Consider the following 19953-nt stretch of genomic DNA (forward strand, 5'->3'; position numbering starts at 1 on the left):
CTTGCATTCCAATAACGTATTTCATCACAATTCTGTAATTGTAACAAAGTTCATCTCGATCGCTCTTTCTATTCATCTATGGGTCAGTTTCCGAGCTCGGGATTTACGTAAGTTCTAGACTTTGAACAGCTGGAGTCAGAAATTTGGCTTTCCAAAACTGGGCATAGTCGCAGTAAATAGTTGCAGCAAAATGAATCTTTATTTTTTCATTTCTATAATTGGAAACGTTTTTCCTTGACGAAATGAAATATTCCTGAACTAGCCGTCAGGTTCGCTTCGCTCGCCATATCTGTCTAGCCAGGGGACTCCGCCCCCCTGGACTCCCGACCGGATCGTCCAAAAATGAGATCAGCGGACTCGCTTCGCTCGCCTGCATTTTTCATTTGAGCATGCTTCATTCCATCAGAAAGTCAAAGTACTGAGAAAACGTTGGAAAAACGCTGATTTTGGGCGTATCTTTGGCGTTATTTCAAATTCCTTCTAACACAACATTATTACACCCTAGCTGAGCTTCTGTACTAAATTTTAACATTTTCTGTTCATTTGTTCTCGATAAGGCTGAAAAAACGCTAAAAAACGCAGATTTTGGGCGTATCTTTGGAAATTTTTCCAAATTTCTTAGTGTGCCTCTAAAGGCCAACTGATCATACCTACCAAATTTGAACGTTTTTGGTCCGGTAGATTTTTAGTTCTGCGAGTGAGTCAGTCAGTCAGTCAGTCAGTCAGTGCCATTTCTCTTTTATATATATAGAAATTCAAAATAGCTGAAACTTTACACTATTCTCTCTTTATTTTATTTTGTGTTCAATTTTCCAGTTTTTCGAAATGTAATTTAAACGTGATTTTGACTATGACTACGCCCCGTTTCGGAAAGCCTATTTTCTGACTCCAGCTGTTCAAAGTCTAAAACTTAGCTAAATCTCGAGCTCAAAACCCGGCCCTAAAAGAATTGAGTAAGAAGTAAGTACTTTTTTATTGCTACTTACGCTGTGAGTTTCTTTAAGCTGTTAGGTAAAATTGTGTATAAATGTGTCTATTCAGTTAAGCAACATTAAATATCAGTCTTGAAGGTAGAAATAGATGTAATGTATATACTGTATTTTAAATATCATGATTTTGGTTTAGGTACGCTGGAAAGTTCTGGAATGGCACCCAGACATCGCGACGCAACTGTGCCTGGCATCGGAGGATGACTCCAACCCAGTCGTTCAGCTGTGGGATCTGCGATTTGCCAGCACACCAATCAAGACCATGGAGAGGCATACTAAGTAGGCTAAATCATCTCAATGTTACAACTATCTGCTAAGCTCATATCAAAACAATGTCCAGATATAAACGAACAAATTTATCTGAGTCGTCTATTTTGTCTTCTTTTCTTGTTCTATTTACAACCAGGTTTGTGTATCTGACTTTGAGCAAAATCAGATATATCACAAAATTAAAATTCCTCAGGGATCGTAAAACAATTATATTAAAGCGCTATTAATTATATGTTGTTTTAAGTTGTAAAGTGCATTCAACTTGTTGGCAATTTATTTCTTCACAGTCACAGTTTTGCCCTCAAGATACATAATTTCAGTTCAGTGATTAAACTTATTCAACCTATGTAGATATTGTAGAATTCATAATGACTCATTACAATTTTCGAAAAAAAGTAAGTTATCTGGTTTTAAAATAGACGGCTCATCTGTTTTGTACTAGTAACAATTATCCATAGTCTTAATGTATGTAGTAATGAATTGAAGAACATTCCTAAGATCCTAATTTTGTCTGCTCCAACTTGATATAGTCTAATCCTAAATCCTGGAATTTTAGGCTGTGTAAATGTGTCTTCTATTTTTAGTTCTCTAGTTTTCTTTTATTTTTTGACCAAATATAGTGGTCAAAAACGTATGTCTCTATTATGCTATTTGGAAACGATTATACAATTTGTTGCATCGTTTCATCTACTCAATACAATGGGTCATATGAAGAAAGTTGAGCATTTGCTTATACTTTTAAAATATGGAGCATTTGATTCATTTTCTATGAATAAACGTGAGCAAAACATTTTGATCATGCTTATCAAAAAAATAGTTTGAGAATTTGCTCAAAAGTAAAAGCTTATACTCAAAATTGTGTGAATAAAGTAGAGCATTTGCTTAACTTTTGAAGCAAAAGCTTCAAAAAAGGTGAGTCTAGTCTACAGCAGCTTTTCACCTTTTGCTCATAATAAAATGGCTCAACTAATTCGTAATTTTAGTATGAATTAGGAAGAGGAAACTATACCAGATACGATCACAACCAATAGTTGAGAACTATAAAACTCTTTTTAGATTCATCCATGATATACATCACTATTATTCCTACAAAAGATAGCTATCTGATATAAAGATAGCCATCACAAAATAGGAAATAGGCATTTAAGAAGATGAGAGTGTAGACGATTATAAGAAGGCTATTTATATTATAAGATTATGCTGAAGATTATTGTAGAGATGACATTCCTTCACGCTATTTTTCCAAAACTCTAAACTCAACTAACCTAAAACTTAATTCATAAATAGAAAACAGAGCAGACGACGCAAACACAAGCGGTGTCTCCTACTTGCACATTTAGCACTTACTTGAGATATAGAAAAAAAGTAAGAGCTCAAAGGCCATTCAGCTGATGAAAAATCTTTAAAATACGTGAGCATTCGCTCCAGAGTTCAGGAGCATAAGGTAAGAGTATAAGGTAAAGCTAATTCATATAAAAATGAGCAAATACTTATGCTTCTACCTAATGCTCATGAGCAAAACCTTATGTTCCAGGCTCTTGCTCATGAGCATTCGCTCTGGTTTTGTTCATATGGGCCAGTAATTGATTCCAATTATTTCCACTATTTCCAATTATAGAAATAATGAAAATTAATGTCCTCAGAAAAATAGCAATTTCTTTGTAATTTCTTCTATTGATGACAAATCAGTAGACTGTCTAATTTGTAGAGTTTGTGAAGTAATAGAACGCTCTTTTCAGGGGAGTACTTTCATTAGCCTGGTGTCCGAAGGATCCCGACCTTCTGATGAGCTCTGGCAAAGACAGTACGATATACTGTTGGAATCCGAATACTAATGACCCAGTACGTTGGTATATTCATGACTCATATAGTAACCTATGTATTTATTATAATTATAGGCTATTTTATAAATTGAGTCAATCATGATTGTAACAAAAAAATATGAAACATTAACCTTTAGAAAATGAAATATTACACGATTTAACATTTTCAAACGTGACTCAGTAACGTATGATGTTTTCATAATTCTTATAGGCATCTTACCTAGGCATATTTTATTGATTTTGTAATGTGCCAATCAAGTTCATTAATTCTCAACAAAAATTTATTTAAAATAAAATAAACTATGCATAATAATTTTAAAAAATGACAGGATTCAAGATTTTGTTCTATTTTGGAGATGAAACCACTTCACTTATATGGGCTACTTTTTCAAATTAATAAAAACTAATTTAATTTTAAGTTAATTTTTTCAACTTGAAAAATTGCTAAAGTAGGTCGAAACTAGTCACTAAAATGTTTCAATAAAAGAGTACTACAAGTTTTATATTGTATTTATTAATTATTCTGGAGCTCCATTTGATGTTCTTTTGGATCAGCTTATAATTCCAACTTGTCAATTTTTTAATGCTGAAATGGGGTTTTCAGTCGAGAACGTTGAACTAATCGTTTCATTCTCCAATCGATTTCAGTCATTGCAAAAATCAAATGTGTCAGCCAATTATTTCATGAGTGTACTTTTATAATGTTGTTTTCTTTTATTTCAGCGTTAGAACAATTTATTAGACCAGAATTGTGTCTTTAATCGGGTTTGTACATTTGTAGATTCTAAATAGAGGGTTTTATTTAAAAAATCGCTACACCAAACGAATGCTTGTTCTGAACAGATATTACCTAATATCTATTATCTGGTTAAGAACAGTGAATCCATGAGAGCTTAGAGTGGATTCATACACTTTTGGAGAGAATTTTATCATGCTTCTCATATGTCGGTTTCTATGTTTTTATGCTCCAAAATTCGTGTTCTAGTTCTATACTCGTTCAGTCTAACTTCAGCCTGAGGATCTTTCAAAATCATATATAACATAATTATGCGTTTTAAATTTTCATTAGTAGCAGTAAATGAGCAACAGAAAGTATTCTTTCAAGTCCAGTAAAATCTTTTTTTAATATAATTTTTTTCAGGGAGGGGAAGTAGTTTGTGAGATGATGACGACTTATCAATGGAATTTCGAAGTGGCCTGGTGTCCTAGGAATCCCTCTCTGATAGCCAGCTGCAGCTTTGATGGTCACGCTAGTATCTACTCGTTAACTGGAGGACAACAGCATGTCCAAACTTCAAAAAAGGTATATTTTTCAACCAATAACATTTCCGAATGGTTTTAAAACCTATTTTATAATTTTGTACTTATAATTTTTATTTCTATATATAATTTTTTTACCTGTTCAATTTAGATAGTCATAATCAGTTATGTACGATTGATTGTTTAATATATTATTAAAATATATTTTAATAACTCTAACATTTTGCAGATAGCAGATTCTTTTCCTGGAATGGAGTATGCCGAAAGCCCGCCAGTTCACACCCAAATGCATAATCAAATGCAGTCCGCTGCTGAATTGCGCAAAGCACCCAAATGGTTGAAGAAAACCAGTGGCGTATCATTTGGGGTGAGACTGATATGCAATTTCCAACTTTTGGTGAACTAAAATCAGCGTTGCAAACTTGTATTTAGCTCGATTTTGCAGGTGACAGCTACAGTTGAATTTTCTGTAATGCTGTGAAGATGATGTGATAAATATCCACATTCAATGAAAACTACTTAATATTGTCAAAACTATTAATTCGTTAACTACAAAACTAACAATTTGAGATACTAGTTCCGGTTGCTACATCATTATCAATCACTAGCCTTTACTGATGAGTAAACTTAGGGCCGGTTTCCGAGCTCGGGATCTATAAGTTCTGGATTTCCAGAGTCCAGGACTAAAATAAGCATTCGGGTCTAAATCGACCTTCTGAGTCACGGGTTTATCTCCTAAACTCCGGGGTCTATAAAGTTCATGACTTATTGGAGTCCAGGACTTTAACGCTGTAAACATGAGGGAAATTCACAATATTATATTATTAATTTACCAATGGGAGACAGCTGATTGAAGCGGGCTTATTCAAATGAGCATGCTCATCAAATAAAACTATTTTGTGAAAATACGTCTCGATTTATTTGTAGGCCTATTCAAAGCAAAATCTAACCTTTTGAAACATGAATGAATAAACATTTCATTCCACGTTATGCTATTATTGATCATTGATCCTTGCTAGTGATTTTGGAATAAACATTTAAGTAGGCTATTGAGTTGGAAAACGTACCGTATTCGTTTTGAGAAAAACTGGAATGGTAATTTATTATTGCTATATTATTATTATTAATATGTTGAATATGACATTGATTAATAGCATTCACATTGGAAGATAAAATTCCAAGGCAATCCTTGTATTATTTTTCTTTAAAATTGTTAGGTTATGTCTTAGTCGTAAAATGGGGTGTTTTTTTACGCATAATTCTGATAGATCTTTATTTTAAAGATATTGCAAACTATAAATTATGAATTTAAATGTACTAATCCAAATAATTTACGTATTCCAAGACATTTATTTGGTCATCCATCTACTCTATATAAAACAATAACTGAGATGTGTTTGCTCAGTTTAAGTCCAGACCTTGATTTTAAAATCTACCTCAGTCGAGGGTTCAAAAATCACGCTGTTTTTAGTTCTGGACTTATCGATTTTTGATAAATCCTTGACTCGGAAAGAGGCGAGGATAAAATTCAAGTCCTGGACTTATAAGCCCTTCACACAGTAAGCGAAATAATAAACTCCAGTGTCTAACTTGATATCTTAACTCCAGGGTCTATTTGAGTCCTCGACTACGTTAACAACTCTCGACGCTCTGACTTGGAAAGCCAATCTTCTGATTCCACAGTTTAAAGCAAGTTAAAATTTAGAACTTAGCTAAATCCCGAGCTCGGAAACCGGCCCTTAGGAGTATCTGATCTAATAAACATAGGAGTTTACTAGAGATTGATATTTTTATAACAGCCAGAAAATAGCATCTCAAATTGTTATGATAAATTTGTGGTTTTGACAATACCATGTCGTTTTCATTGAATAAAGTTGAATGTTATAAGTGAATCTATGACTTATTATTTTTTTTTAGTTTCTTCAATTTTCACGTTTTTATATTTGTTCAGCGATTCTTCATTAAAAAAAAAAACATCAATAATGATGCTTTAGTAGGTTATCGCAAAAGTTCCATAACCACAATTGATGCATAATCAAACATATCTCCACATTTTTCATATCTAGTTGTTATGAAAATGAAACGTTCTAAAAATATAAAAATTCTTAGGAGTTACAGTTAGGAATTCTAAGTCCTTTCTACCACTCAATTTCGAAATAAATAATAATGGTAATAAGTAATTATGGTTATATTTGTTTTTCTTGTTTTTTTCTTCTTGGTAAATAAATTAAGTTTATAAACCTCTAGTTTCATTTTCATGAAGTAATTTTACAATAACTATTTATTGCTGCTGATTTGTGGTTAATGTTCACAGTTTGGTGGAAAGCTGGTGACTTTCAGTAGTGATGCACATAGTGTAGTGATCAGCCAAGTGATCAGTGAGCCTTGGATGGTGGAGCGGTCATCCGAGCTGCAGTCGGCTCTCACTACAGGCGACTATGGCTCGATTTGTTCCAAACGAGATGATCCGATCTGGCCTTACATATCAGCCACTTTGGAGCCATGTCCCAAAGCAGCCATGAAACGGCTTCTGGGATTCCAGCCTCCTCAAAAGGTAACAACAAACATCTCTAAAGATTATCAAACTCATCATTTTTGTTAGTTCATCGAACTTGTTCATAATTGATTGAAGAAATACGTTGGGTTGAACCAAGCCAAATCAATCTTGATCCGGTAAAGGTACTAAGTAGGTATCGTCCTAGAGAAAACAATATAGATACTGATAGATATCTAGAAACAAAAAAATATAAAGAAATAGAAATAAAGATATAATAATATAGATATAAAGAAATAAAAAATAAAAGTACCCTATTTTAATTTTTTTTAATTACGACATGTTCCGACATTTATGACATCATGAAGTAAATGAATAAAATAAATAAATAACATTCAATAAATACTATTACTGGCTTCTTGTTTAAATCAATGACATAAATATCGAAACATGTAATTAAACTATTTAAAAAAAGTGTACTTAGATTTTTATTTCTTGATATTTAAGAGTAGCCCTAACAAAAAAGGTAATACTAATAGATTTCTCATGGGATTGTGCACGCCTTGCCATATTCCACTTCTACAAGCCAATCGTCCACGTAGCTCTTTCACTTCATGCTTTGTGGCACTAGAGCCTCGCCATTCCAACATAGGCCTTGTCACGTTATTTTTGATGGAATAACGCTTAGCCTCTTGCTTGGCGTCAATCGGTAGAGCATGAGAGTTAGCTTGATAAATAATCTCACTAAAATCTTAATAGGCTCAGACAGGAGCTTTCGCAATAATATAATACTGATAATTTATAAAAAAATATATATATATAAATATAATTTATATCCTATGGTATTGAGGAATAAAATGAATGGTACACCATGAAAAATTTGATACATATATTAAACAAATAATCTCAAAATTAGATCAAAGAAAAAATATATAGAGCAACAAAATATATAATGAAACAAGAAACGAAATCAAATAAAATATCACAGATCAGTACTATTTTTTAGTTCTATAGCACGAAACTTTACCATGTGCTTTCACTTCATTGATCATATGCATTTATCTGCATGTAGCTTTGACATCAACTTGCTGTTGCTTGTCGATTTGGACGATCCTACTTATATATATTAACTTCCCAAATCAGAGCATGATAAATTGACAAATCAATAATTAAATATATATTAATTTCTACAGTTTCTAATAAATATATATATATATATATATATATATATATATCAGGGTGCAAGATTCGGCACCTGATGGAAATAGTTAGATCGATTTATCTAATGAACCAGAGCTACATTATATTATTACAAATTACATTATAAAATCAATGATCATGTGAACATTTGTATTATTAGCTTAGAACTTAATATTCTTTCAATTGGTGTATCCTTTGATATATAAATTGACTCTTTCCTATTCAATAAAATATTTCTTATACCATTTTTAAGACTTGCGCAAGTATTTTTATTAATTTCTTAATTTTTAAAACCTTTTCGACGAGCTAGCTTTTATTTCTTATTTCATTCGAAGCACTGAGGGCGCCCTATTATTATTTCAACTATTTTTCACTCACGTGCTGGATTTTCTATAAGTTGCTGATGGCGATCCGAATTCCTGGTAGTCCTGGATATTTGGTGGCCGAAGTCGTCTCTTCCAAGGGATTAAAAAATATTTAAATGACTTTTGCTTTACTAAGCATCACAAAATCTTATGAAAAATTAATAATTTGATTTAACTAAGTCATTAAAAAGGTACAGTAAAAGATATTGTGCTCTACAAATTTTGGTGACATTCCATGGTAGTGGTTGGCAGGCAAGTGGGCAGGTTCTACTTTCTTTTTCACAATTTTCATTTCCGACTTGCAAATTTGCATAAAATTTAAATAATTCGTTACTACGCCATTCAAGGCTCAAATAGTTCGTGCCAATCTATCAAATTATTACTTATGTCACCCATCTGACATTTTATCGGTATTCGGGCCATATCCAATACATAAACTGAACAACAATAATTCATAAACTCTTATCATTTATAGAAATATATACAAATATATTTGAATCGGCTCACTATTACCGCCCATCAATTGTTACCATTTGATTGGTTCATGCAAATTTGTTATAGTATACATGCGCCTACGAACCTCCTACTTCCTTAATACATTAAATTATTTTTATCTGGGTTTTTAGTACATTTTTTACATGCAATATAATTTTATAATGATTATAGGTTGTTTCTCACTTTACAACAATTAGCCATGTGCATTTTTGGTTCCTCTAGTTGCATACCATTTAGTTACATTAAATTTCTGCCAAGGTGTCTGGCTAGATTTTACGTTATGCGACTCAATCGATCATTATGTCGCCGATCAATAGATATTTTTCGCCTAACCTCAAATTTTCAATACTTTATATAATATTATATAAGTAGCAAATTATTTCCATTTCTATTCGGCCGTTATAAATTTAGCCATGATACCTGATATTATCTAATCTTTAAAAACGTTATCGCATTTGGCGATATTAGCCTATTATTCCACTTAGACCTATAAATTTCTTTCAAGTAGGGATTTTTATTTACCCATCAGAATTTGATTCGTTACAGCCTATACATATTTCAAGCGTGAGTCCAAGAAGTTCTACGAAGTCACCAATAGTTGTGTTAATATACTCCTCTTTTATTCTTGATCATTTTAAAAATAAATTTGTAAGTTTTATTTCTTCAGCGACCTCACGCTCCTTGATGTTCCAGGTCGTATATTGGCTTGTTGACTTCTATTATTACTATCAGTTATCTAATGTATTATTTAAATTTAGAGTTCAATCATAATCAATGTTGCTTTAATAAGTTCATCGCTAGCGGTGGCTCAAAATTCTGGCATCACTTCATAACATGGTCTCAAACTTTCTGTTTAGTTATTCTATGGTGTCATTAGATATCGTTGATCCTGGTTTTTGCAACCCAGCTTAAATTTTTTTAAAGTGTAAGCTAAAGATTGAACAGTTTAAAATATACAAGTACACCAAACAACAGCCAATCAATTTTCTAAATGACCAAATCAACTTTTCCTCCCACACCTGTTTGACAAACTCATTTAAATGCTCCTCCATTAACCGCCAAAACTCCCCTCCACCCCCACTCTGACCAAATTTCACCCTCATAACTTTAATACTTCAGTTTCTGTTTGGCTTGAAAATGTGCAATACCAGCACGAAACGGACGTCGCCACATCAAAGAATGTTAGTGTTTTTCACTTTTAAGTTTTATGAAAGAAGATAGTAAAGATTGAATCTGATCGTGTATAGACAGACGTCTTACATCAAGAACACAATATAATGATTTGTGAGTTGTTGTGAACACGTTCACAAAATAAATTATGAAAGTACGAAGGTAGAGCGCATTCTACCTGGCTGAAGGTTGGTCATAACATTTTTGTCAAAAATATCAGTATTGTCGATTCTTGTTAGTGTTCTTTAGGTGAGTTGAAGTGATTAGTGAGCAGAATTTATTGATATGAATTGCAGTGAACTTTGATTCATCTCAACTGTTAGTTACTGGAGTACCACACTTCAATAGTTTGGAATGGTGGCGTACCCATCGAATTGTCTGCCTTGGGCCGGCACTTTTTTGTATAAGTGAATCCTTCAAAAAAACACTGTTCCGATCCTCTTAGACCTAAGAAGAATCATACGTTTGCCATACTTGCTCCCACTTGTACAACTTAAATGAGCTAATGACATTAGACTAAATTGTTTCATCCAACAATCAAAGATGTCTCTACCTTGGGATTTCGTGTGAATTCCTAGTTACTTCAACCCACCCCTTATCTGGTTTTACCCAGTTATTCTGAGCCATATCTTTGGTTACCTCATTGTCTATTTTTGTCATTGACTTACATCAATAGATTCTATTCTGGAATTGCGCTGCGGTTACTAGCCTACCACCTATAATAATAATTGTAATAAATTATTTTCTATTAGCTGGCGCCTAATAGAAAAGGATATTTTTGCGAGGATATTCTGCTCATACTGTAGACGTACACAATCATTTCCAAGTTTTAATAGAATTGGGAATTTTGAAAACATTTCATCACATCTTAAGATACATAGTTATTATAAATTACAAGTAAATGTGGAGACTTACGTTTCAAGCTTCATAATTATACTCAGCCTGAATTTTGAACCTTGTCAAGCCCATGTCAAACTCGAAACGTAGAGGTGCGAAGGAGGAGCGCCTCATTTCAGTGCGCTCCTCCTTTGCACCCCATTGATTTTCCCTTGTGACAGCTTGACAGAACATTAGCATGCGCTTCTCCTTCGTTCCCCCTTCATAGTTCAACCTTTAAGAGCTTAACCTTCTCTCATGAAATAAAACAATTGATATGGGCTACAAAGAAATCCAATTTGAAATTAGAATATTTATTGAGTGAGAGAATGGATTGAGATTATTGTGATATTTTGATACTTGGAACAGTAAATTTATGTACAATTAAATGTTCAAACCATTCAAAGTTCTCTGATTTATTGTTTATTTATCAATTTCTTACGAATTATTTTTTCAGTTTAATAAATTTGATGGAGAGCCAGTAAGCTGTGGACTGCAAGGCGATATGGATAGGATCACTGATGGTATTGGTAGTTTGAATCAGGTTAGTCAAATGTTCATTTTTATAAATATCTTTCCTTTTTCTTAACTCATTCTAACATGGGATACATTTTTGCATGGTTTTCTGTATTAACAAAGTTGAAGGATTTTTTAACCAATAATCAGAGAAAATTAAGCTCATTGCTTCAATGCTACTATTTATTCATTCATCAATTAATTGATTACTTTAATTTATTCATTTATCATCAAACATCAATATTTTTTATAATTTCCATGTAACAATATTTTGGAAATGTTTTTGTTAAATTCTTCATCACTAGCAATAGTTAATTTCTTCATATTACTATGTAATCTCTCATTACTACTTCATTTTATATACGGTAATTTCAACTAGAAGAATATTTTTATGAATAATTTCAATAACTTTTAAATTTCACAGATTGGGCTCTCCAATCCACACTTTATTCCTCCACAGCATGATTATAATTATTATTACGTAAGTTACAATATCTTAATAATATTACATGTGTGAGATGTACTTGAAATACCTGTCAACTTAGCATTATTGTAGATAACAGATTTGGTTCATTCTGCTTCAAGTCATAATCTCTATGTAATTTCATTGCTGTTTATGTTTAAGGTACTATTTCTCTGATGATTATATTTGCTATCGGCGTAGTCATTGTAATGTCTTATCGATTCTATTTTATATGAGTTTTTAAGCGGTGTGCGTCCTTAATCCATGTCTTATTTCAAACCTGTTGACTGCGTATTCCTTCATTGTCGTGCTAAGGTCACAAAACTTGATTATTGTGAACTTCATGTTGGTGAAGCTTTCAGTATGAGCAAGAGATTAAACCACAAAACATAATAAATTCATAACAGTGCTTTTATGGATTCTTTATAATAGTTCAAAAACTTCAACAAATACAATGCTCTGATTTCGGTAAATCCGAAATAAAAACATCAACAATTTTATCAAGTTATTGATCTCGTTCCTTCACCACTTTTTCAGTAATTTGGTAGAGAAATTGTATTATCCTATGCTTTGCAACATAGATTAGGCGATCCTATCTCTTAAATCCATAACATCATGAAAGATGATAAATCACATTATTATGTTTCTGAATAAATTATATTTCTGTAAAATGTTTTTACCTGTATCCGAACAATAAGACTGTACATATCTTCATATTTAACAGTATATATTTCAGTATAACACAACAGTATAGCATATTCAACATTAGAGTCTTGAACATCATCGGTGCGCGCAGCATTATATATTTATTTTTAATTATAAATTAATTTTAGTAATTGTAATAAAAATTAAAAACTAAAAGTTAAAATTATTAATAATATTCCTTTTTGAATTTAATCAACATGACTACATTTATGTACTTATTAATCGCCAAGTCTCTGTTGAACTCTATGAACTTTAAATCTCCATTTGCCTTCTCTTTCAATTCTTGTCTTTGTATTCATTTCACCATATGAATACGTTGATGAAATATTACATTTTAGATTTCATTCTTATTTCATTTAGTATTGTCAAAAAATAATCTACAGGAACACTCGATAATTCCACTAATTGTTGGTTCAAAATAAAGTACCATACTATTATTATTCTATCATTAACTATATCATTTCCACAGATAGTTCCTCTTAATACATAAAATTACCGAAAAAACGTAATTGTAACTCATTCAGTGCTATAACTCATCTATTGTTCCCACAGGATCCCAACTCAGAGAATTTCCTTTCAAACTCCGTTCTCAATCTGGACGGTAATTTGGGAAATAGTTTTGCTGTGAAAAAGTCGTTTACTCTTCCAACTAGTGATGGTGAGATTCTCCTTATACATATTCTTAGGCGATAATCTTATATTATTATATTCCATTAATAATCCACAATCATGCATCTTCTAGACACCAAAGGCTATCAAATCAAATCGTACCTTATTAATCATTGCATTGATACAATATAAATATTATCATGATGAAAAACAAAGAAAAATGTGCAATAATTAATTTAGGAATTTTTGAAATGAGTACCGGCTAATTGAAATTGACGGTATTCACTTTCAACTAATTCCTCGATTTGATGGAAAAGAAGTTTCAATCACACAGAAACGTTTCAATTTCAATGTTCTTAATGTCCGCAAACAATCATATTATTATAATACAGGATTACTGTAAAAGATTTATCGGATTCAATAAATTCATAATTAACAAAGTACTTAATCTAAATGAATAATCGTTATACCAATGGAAAGGGAAAATTCGATAGTTTTTCAAAAAATACCTTGGGCCCATATTAGACTAAGCAGCCAGCCAGGCAACCAGGTCACACAGTCAGCCGGGCAGGCAGTCACTCAGTCCGTCACCGGGCATTCTTTTAAGACATCCACGTATTGGTTACCTCTAGACGTAGTGGTCGTCGGGCTTGGTATCCAACCAGCAACCAAAATGCAAAATTTGGCAGCCACGATGACTTCCCTGGTATAAAAACAGTACCTGGTGATGGAGTGAGCGTTTCCTTTTCACTGTTTTTTTCGTACAACTGTCCTTTCTCTTATTAGATGAATCACAGTTTTTTTAATCTCAATTCTCAGTTTCTTTTATCTGATATTTGAAATTGAGAGAATAAGTCTCTTTAGTTAGTTATTTTATTGAGTTGATTATTCATGCTTTAATCGACTTATACATATAAAGTTGTAATTTTCTAGCTTCTTTAGCCGTTAGTTAATTTAATTTGCTATTAAATCGTTGATTTATTACAGATGTCGATGGCTCAATCTGCAAAGCGCTGCTGGTCGGTAGCATAGACGTGGCAGTCGACTTGTGTTTGCAAGAGAATAGAATGGCAGATGCTCTCGTGCTTGCCATGACTGCTGGAACAGACTTGCTTTTGAAAACGCAAGCTCGCTATTTCCAGGTAAACATATGAATCACGCACTGTGATTTATTCAGTTGGTTAGTTTTAATCATATCCTGGAACATCCAACATTATGGACAGAGGATTGGTCAACGATTGTAGGTTAAAAACATAATAAACTGAACAATTGAGATAAACAATAACACATCAACTCGAGTTGAGTAGATCCACTATCTCTTCATGAAATCGTATTCAATCACATATATGGTTAGGCAGCTCTATTATAAAACTCATTAGTTCGCAATACGTTCATTTACACTGAATCATGCACTCTTATTATTCAGTACAATATTAATTTGCTACTCTCTAGATGCGGCAATGGTCTGTCAAATATGTTATGCAGCTGTGAATAGGTCTTGCTGCTCGTAGATCTACTTTCACACACGCATGTCTACATTTTATCTCGGATCCAGAAACCAACTGCAGATCAGTCATTATTATTATATTATTCAAATTTCAAACCAAATTATTGCTCGTCATAGATTGCACAAACATAATTCAAAACGGGTATGGTTTGAATAGCCAATTTATTTGTAATGGAAGCAATTGGAAGTAGTGTTATTAAAATTAGAACGTAGTATTTTATTTGCTGGCTGCCTAGCATAGGCTACAGAAAGCTTGCATTTTTTTCAACCGATGGACGGGGTGAGGATCTTTCTCAGGATTGGGAACTGCCTAGCTAGCATCCCAGCCTGGGAAAGATAGTTCCCATCCACTCGTCCCATCAACAGTTTCCGGCTCTTCTTCCCCCCTGCCGTAGTCTAGTTTTCCACGTGTAGGCCTAGGAAGAGTCGGACCTGAGACAAAAATTGCATTCTTTCTGGGCACTCTTCTTTTAACCGTTGAAGCGAACGGAGCGCGCTCAGACACCAATTCTTTTCGGGAGTGTGGATCACCCAAATCATCATTTAATGGATTTCTTCAACGTCTTCATTATGGGTGAGTCCCAAAATTAATCCTACTCAAATGACAAGGGGCGATCGAACTTTATTTGCAAAACGATAGGTTTTTTTTTGGTTTATTGTACCATTCCAAATCTCTTTCAATGTTTTTTGTATTAGGCTAGGCAGCCAGAGTAGAGTCGAAATTGTTGTAAATAATGGTAGAGAAAATGTTTAATTATAACAAACTTTCATAGAGTAAAAAAATTTAGCTTTCTTTAACCACGTCTACCCTTTGGTAAAAGCAGTTAATCATACTAAATCTACCCGAGATATTACATATTGCTTGTTATATAGATTGCAAAAACATAATTCAAACCGGTTACGGTTTAGTTATTACATTTCTTTTGTATTTTGATAACTTGAGCCAAACAGAAACTCTTGAGAATGTGCAATACCAGCACGAAACGGTAGTCGCCACACCAAAAGAATGTGAGTGTTTTTTCACTTTAAAATTATCAAAATACAATGGTGATAATATTAGTGAAAACAAGATTGATAACCAACAACGTATTACATTTCTTCTAATTCTCCAGTATTATCAATCATCAGTTGAAAAATATTACATTGTTATATGATTGTGGAAAGTACGAACATTCTTTGCAATTGTACTCATTTGATGAGTGAAACAATAAATTCTTGTTAGACATTTTATCATTGTATAGTTAATTTTTATAGCAAAAGTCTTCACTTTCATGTTATTTCAGGTTGATTGATCCATTTAAACGATTTCATTCCTCTTCCGTTATATTCGTTATAAATTGATTTGGAGGAGATTGTGAAGTGAAAATATTTTCTTGTATTCGAAGTAAGGAAAACTGATTTTCTCATTTATTAAGTAGCCTATGTTATTTGGTAAGTGATGGCATAAAGTTTCTTTAGGAGTAATAAGTAATAAACTGCTTAGATTATTCTATTACATAGTATATCTACTTTGTCTGGAGAGGTGAATACGATTTTTTCATATTTAATTACAGCAAAGCAAAGGACAACTTTGTGAGCTTATTGGTGCTGTAGTGACTGAAGATTGGACGCAAGTGGTTACAAACTGTAATCTGGACAGCTGGAAAGAAGCATTAGCAGCGGTGCTGACTCACAGCAAAAACGAACAACTACCCGGTCTATGCGGTAATATACATTCTTTACCTTTATACATGTCATCATACATATTTCTTGCTCAATACAAATATTTATTTTAAAAGAATCTCTGAAATCCACTGACTTTTTCAGTATGATAAACTACTATTTTCTTGTTTGGAAAATCAAACACTCTTATCATGAAATAAATTATATTGATGGTATTATTTTAGATATATTTTGGGACTCTCGAATAAGTGAACAATCATAATTTTTGTCTAAAACAATCTTTCAAATTTGTATTTTTTTTATAGAAACTCTTGGCAATCGGCTTGAAAATGAGGGTGGTGAGGAGAAACTTGTGAGTGCAGAAATATGCTACATCGCTGCAAACAATCTATCACGACTGATTAAACTAAGAACTAGGAAAAATGTCCATCTCCCCACTGATAAACTGCAGGTAAAATCATTTCTTATACATTGCTATGTTGCCGAAAATTTTGGTATTTGAAGAACTCACTTGAAATTTGACTTGACTTGAACATACGTCATTAGGAATGGCAATCTCACGCGCTGATTTCAAAATGCATCACTTGAAATAGTTTGTAGATGACTATTGTAGAGCATTACACTCTCATAATCAACATAAATTTCTAATGTCATATTGAATTATTTTTGATAAATTTTGAATGTTTACTTTATAGAACAAATATATTGTTGAGTGTGATTGATGACAACGTTAAAAGAGGCAAACTAAACAATTTATTCAACGATTACGTTATGATAACAAATGATAATAATTACTAAACAACAGGTTACTAACTTTTATCGCTTGAAATTAAATCGCTTTACCAATTACGTCGATAATTACTTCCACATCTAACTTCCAACTCCCAAAGATGAAATTCAAAAAATAATAAAATAGAAAAATGAAAAAATGAAAAAATTGGCGATCATATAAAAGCAATCAAAATGTTGTCGAGGTTAGGTTGCGTGACATACCTACAACACTCTTGGTAGACGTTTTAATAACTACAATAATTCTAAAATGAGTACATTGTTTGAGCTGACTTTTATTATTGTTCTCATTTCATCTTTCATAAAAATTCATTCAATTTTTCCTGAAATGATTATAAATATTGTAAATAAAAGCTATTTGAAAATTAGCGGGATATTTTCAAATAAGGTTTCAAGATTACTTCCATTTCCACTTTAGTAAGTACAGTTTTAATTTGTATTTGAATACCGATTTAGCTCAATCTTACTTATGGAAGTAGTGGTCTCTGAATGCGGCCTATAGTCTCTTTCAAGTATTTCTCTGGAAACTTATTCGTCTTCTCTAATATTCAGAAACTATTCGATCTCTAGAAAAATATCGGAATTATTGTATACGGTGATGCTCTTATGTATGTGTTTTTGTTATTGAATGAATGTATTATTGTGTGAAGGAGCTGGTTGAAATGATAGTGGTGATGCAGCGTGGCGTCAGTAGCGACGACACTGGAGCTGCCGGTCTCCTCACTCATTATGCCGAATTGTTGGCTTCACAGGGCGACCTCTCCACTGCTCTCAATTATGTCCACGGTTCTCATTTGGTAAATACAACTCTTTTTCAATCATTAGTAGATGTTAAAAGATAGAAACAAAATATTCGATCTTCTCAACTCTTATACTGAATCTATTGAAATCTACCGTTGCAAAGCCTTGTAACACTGAAGTGACGTGGCACGGACGCCAAGCGTGGAGCTGACATTTAGAACTTCCTTATAAACATGTGGTTCAATGCAAACAGAAGAGGCGTGGCGAAATGCCACTCCAGTTTGGATTTGTCCATCTTCTATTTATATAAAAATGAATGTCTGTTTGTGTCTTAGTTTGTTTGTTCCCTATAGACTCGAAAACTACTTGTCAGAACGGCATGAAACTTTGGGGATATGTTGTGTGAATATTGAGGATGGTTTCTGACCAGAAATTTTAATAGGGGGGGCTAATAATTATTAATTCATTTTACAGACCCATGTTTTCGAAATTTTCGACCGAGCGGCTACCGAAGAACGGAAAGATTATCATGATTCAAGATCATATTGTGATAATATGATTTAGCATCTAAGGTTACCAGCTGTAATGAACACCCTGTGATAAAGTGTATACTGGTATCAAAACGGTAGTTTGGAGTTGAAGTGTAGTTGATTGGTACCAGCTGTAGATAATGGTTCCTTAGAATACCTATACACATAAAATTATCACTCCCCTATCATTGAGAAACTGGAAAATGTTGGAAAAAAATTATTTTCCTCATGAAAGAGAGTTTTTCATATTGCATTCATTAATAATTATTGAAGAATGACAGGATAATTTACAATTTTTATGAATTTAGCTTAGCTTATATTCATCCTAAAATGGAAGATTTATTTATTTATTCATTTTCTTTACATACAAAGGCTCACAGAGATCCATAAAGAGCCTTATTTACACAATTAAATGAAACAACAATTTAACTTATATACATTTTGAAATATAGTAAATAAAGAAAATAAAGCAAAAAGCATTTACACAGTTGAAATAATCAAATTAATTACATTCATATAAAGAAAAATGTGAAAAGAAAGCAAAAAGCATTTACTCAGAATAATCAAATTAATTTCATTATTATAAAGAAAAATGTGAAAAGAGAGAAGGTAAAACAATCCTTTCCAAAGATTCTAGAGGAAAATACAATTAAAAAAAAACGATTTAAAGATTACAGGAAAAAATAACAACTAATTAAAAAAAGCTAAGTTAACAGAAAAAGAAAAGTCTTAAACTAGGAGAGTTCCAGCCAGAGTTTACAAAACAATTCATCTCAAAAACGAGCGTCTTATGATAGATTCAGTTCACAATGTTTCTTATATTCATTGAATGAGTTCGAAAAAGGATCAATGTATTCATTCAAGCTATTAAACAGTCGTAAGGTTTTATAAAGAAATGAGTTGTGTGCCTGCACTTTTTAAAAGATAATAGATAAGATAATTTTGAATAAAATTTAGAATTTAGAAATAGGCCGACACATCTAGAAAATACCTGAGTCTATACCTAATTCATGCAGGTGAACGGGCTAGAGTCAAGAAAACTTCAATTAATCTTGCCATGCCTGATTTAATAGGTTTATACTATAGAAAAACACTACAATTTGAAATAATTGAAAAATACAAACAGCTTCAATAAACATTGGCAACTAAAATCGAACAACAGAAACAACAATTTCATGTTACTTTGTTGACATTCTTCATCTGATTCGGGGGCGCATTACTATCCCCGTTTAGATAGCAATACGTCACAAAACCAAACAATATCAGTCATCAAATAACAAATAATTAACTTCAACATAAAATTACTCAAGAAAGAAAAGCCCGTTGAACCCAAGTTTCGTCGATAGTAACCCATATAACCCATTTCATAATAATTTTGAATCCCCACTTTTGATTGACATTCTCGAATGAACCTTTGTTTCACTACACTGCACTTTCGTTGGTGTCTGTACGTTGCTTTATCGTCGGGGTTACAGTACCTTGTTTTTGG

General features: G+C 32.6%; 1 protein-coding gene across 4 annotated transcripts in view; it reads left to right on the top strand.

Annotated features, from left to right (window-relative positions):
* LOC111053696 (protein transport protein Sec31A) overlaps positions 1 to 19953 on the top strand; it is a 57057-nt gene that overhangs the window by 10490 nt on the left and 26614 nt on the right. For all 4 annotated transcript variants that reach the window (XM_039438345.1, XM_039438359.1, XM_039438352.1 and 1 more), the window contains exons 6-16: positions 1126 to 1268; positions 2999 to 3101; positions 4224 to 4385; positions 4572 to 4709; positions 6657 to 6896; positions 11400 to 11486; positions 13179 to 13284; positions 14223 to 14377; positions 16296 to 16446; positions 16710 to 16855; positions 17844 to 17990. In XM_039438345.1, coding sequence (XP_039294279.1) covers positions 1126 to 1268; positions 2999 to 3101; positions 4224 to 4385; positions 4572 to 4709; positions 6657 to 6896; positions 11400 to 11486; positions 13179 to 13284; positions 14223 to 14377; positions 16296 to 16446; positions 16710 to 16855; positions 17844 to 17990 — 1578 coding nt within the window. The remainder of the gene's footprint in view (positions 1 to 1125; positions 1269 to 2998; positions 3102 to 4223; positions 4386 to 4571; positions 4710 to 6656; positions 6897 to 11399; positions 11487 to 13178; positions 13285 to 14222; positions 14378 to 16295; positions 16447 to 16709; positions 16856 to 17843; positions 17991 to 19953) is intronic.

This window comes from Nilaparvata lugens, chromosome 1 (assembly GCF_014356525.2).
Source record: "Nilaparvata lugens isolate BPH chromosome 1, ASM1435652v1, whole genome shotgun sequence".
Lineage (NCBI taxonomy): Eukaryota > Metazoa > Arthropoda > Insecta > Hemiptera > Delphacidae > Nilaparvata > Nilaparvata lugens.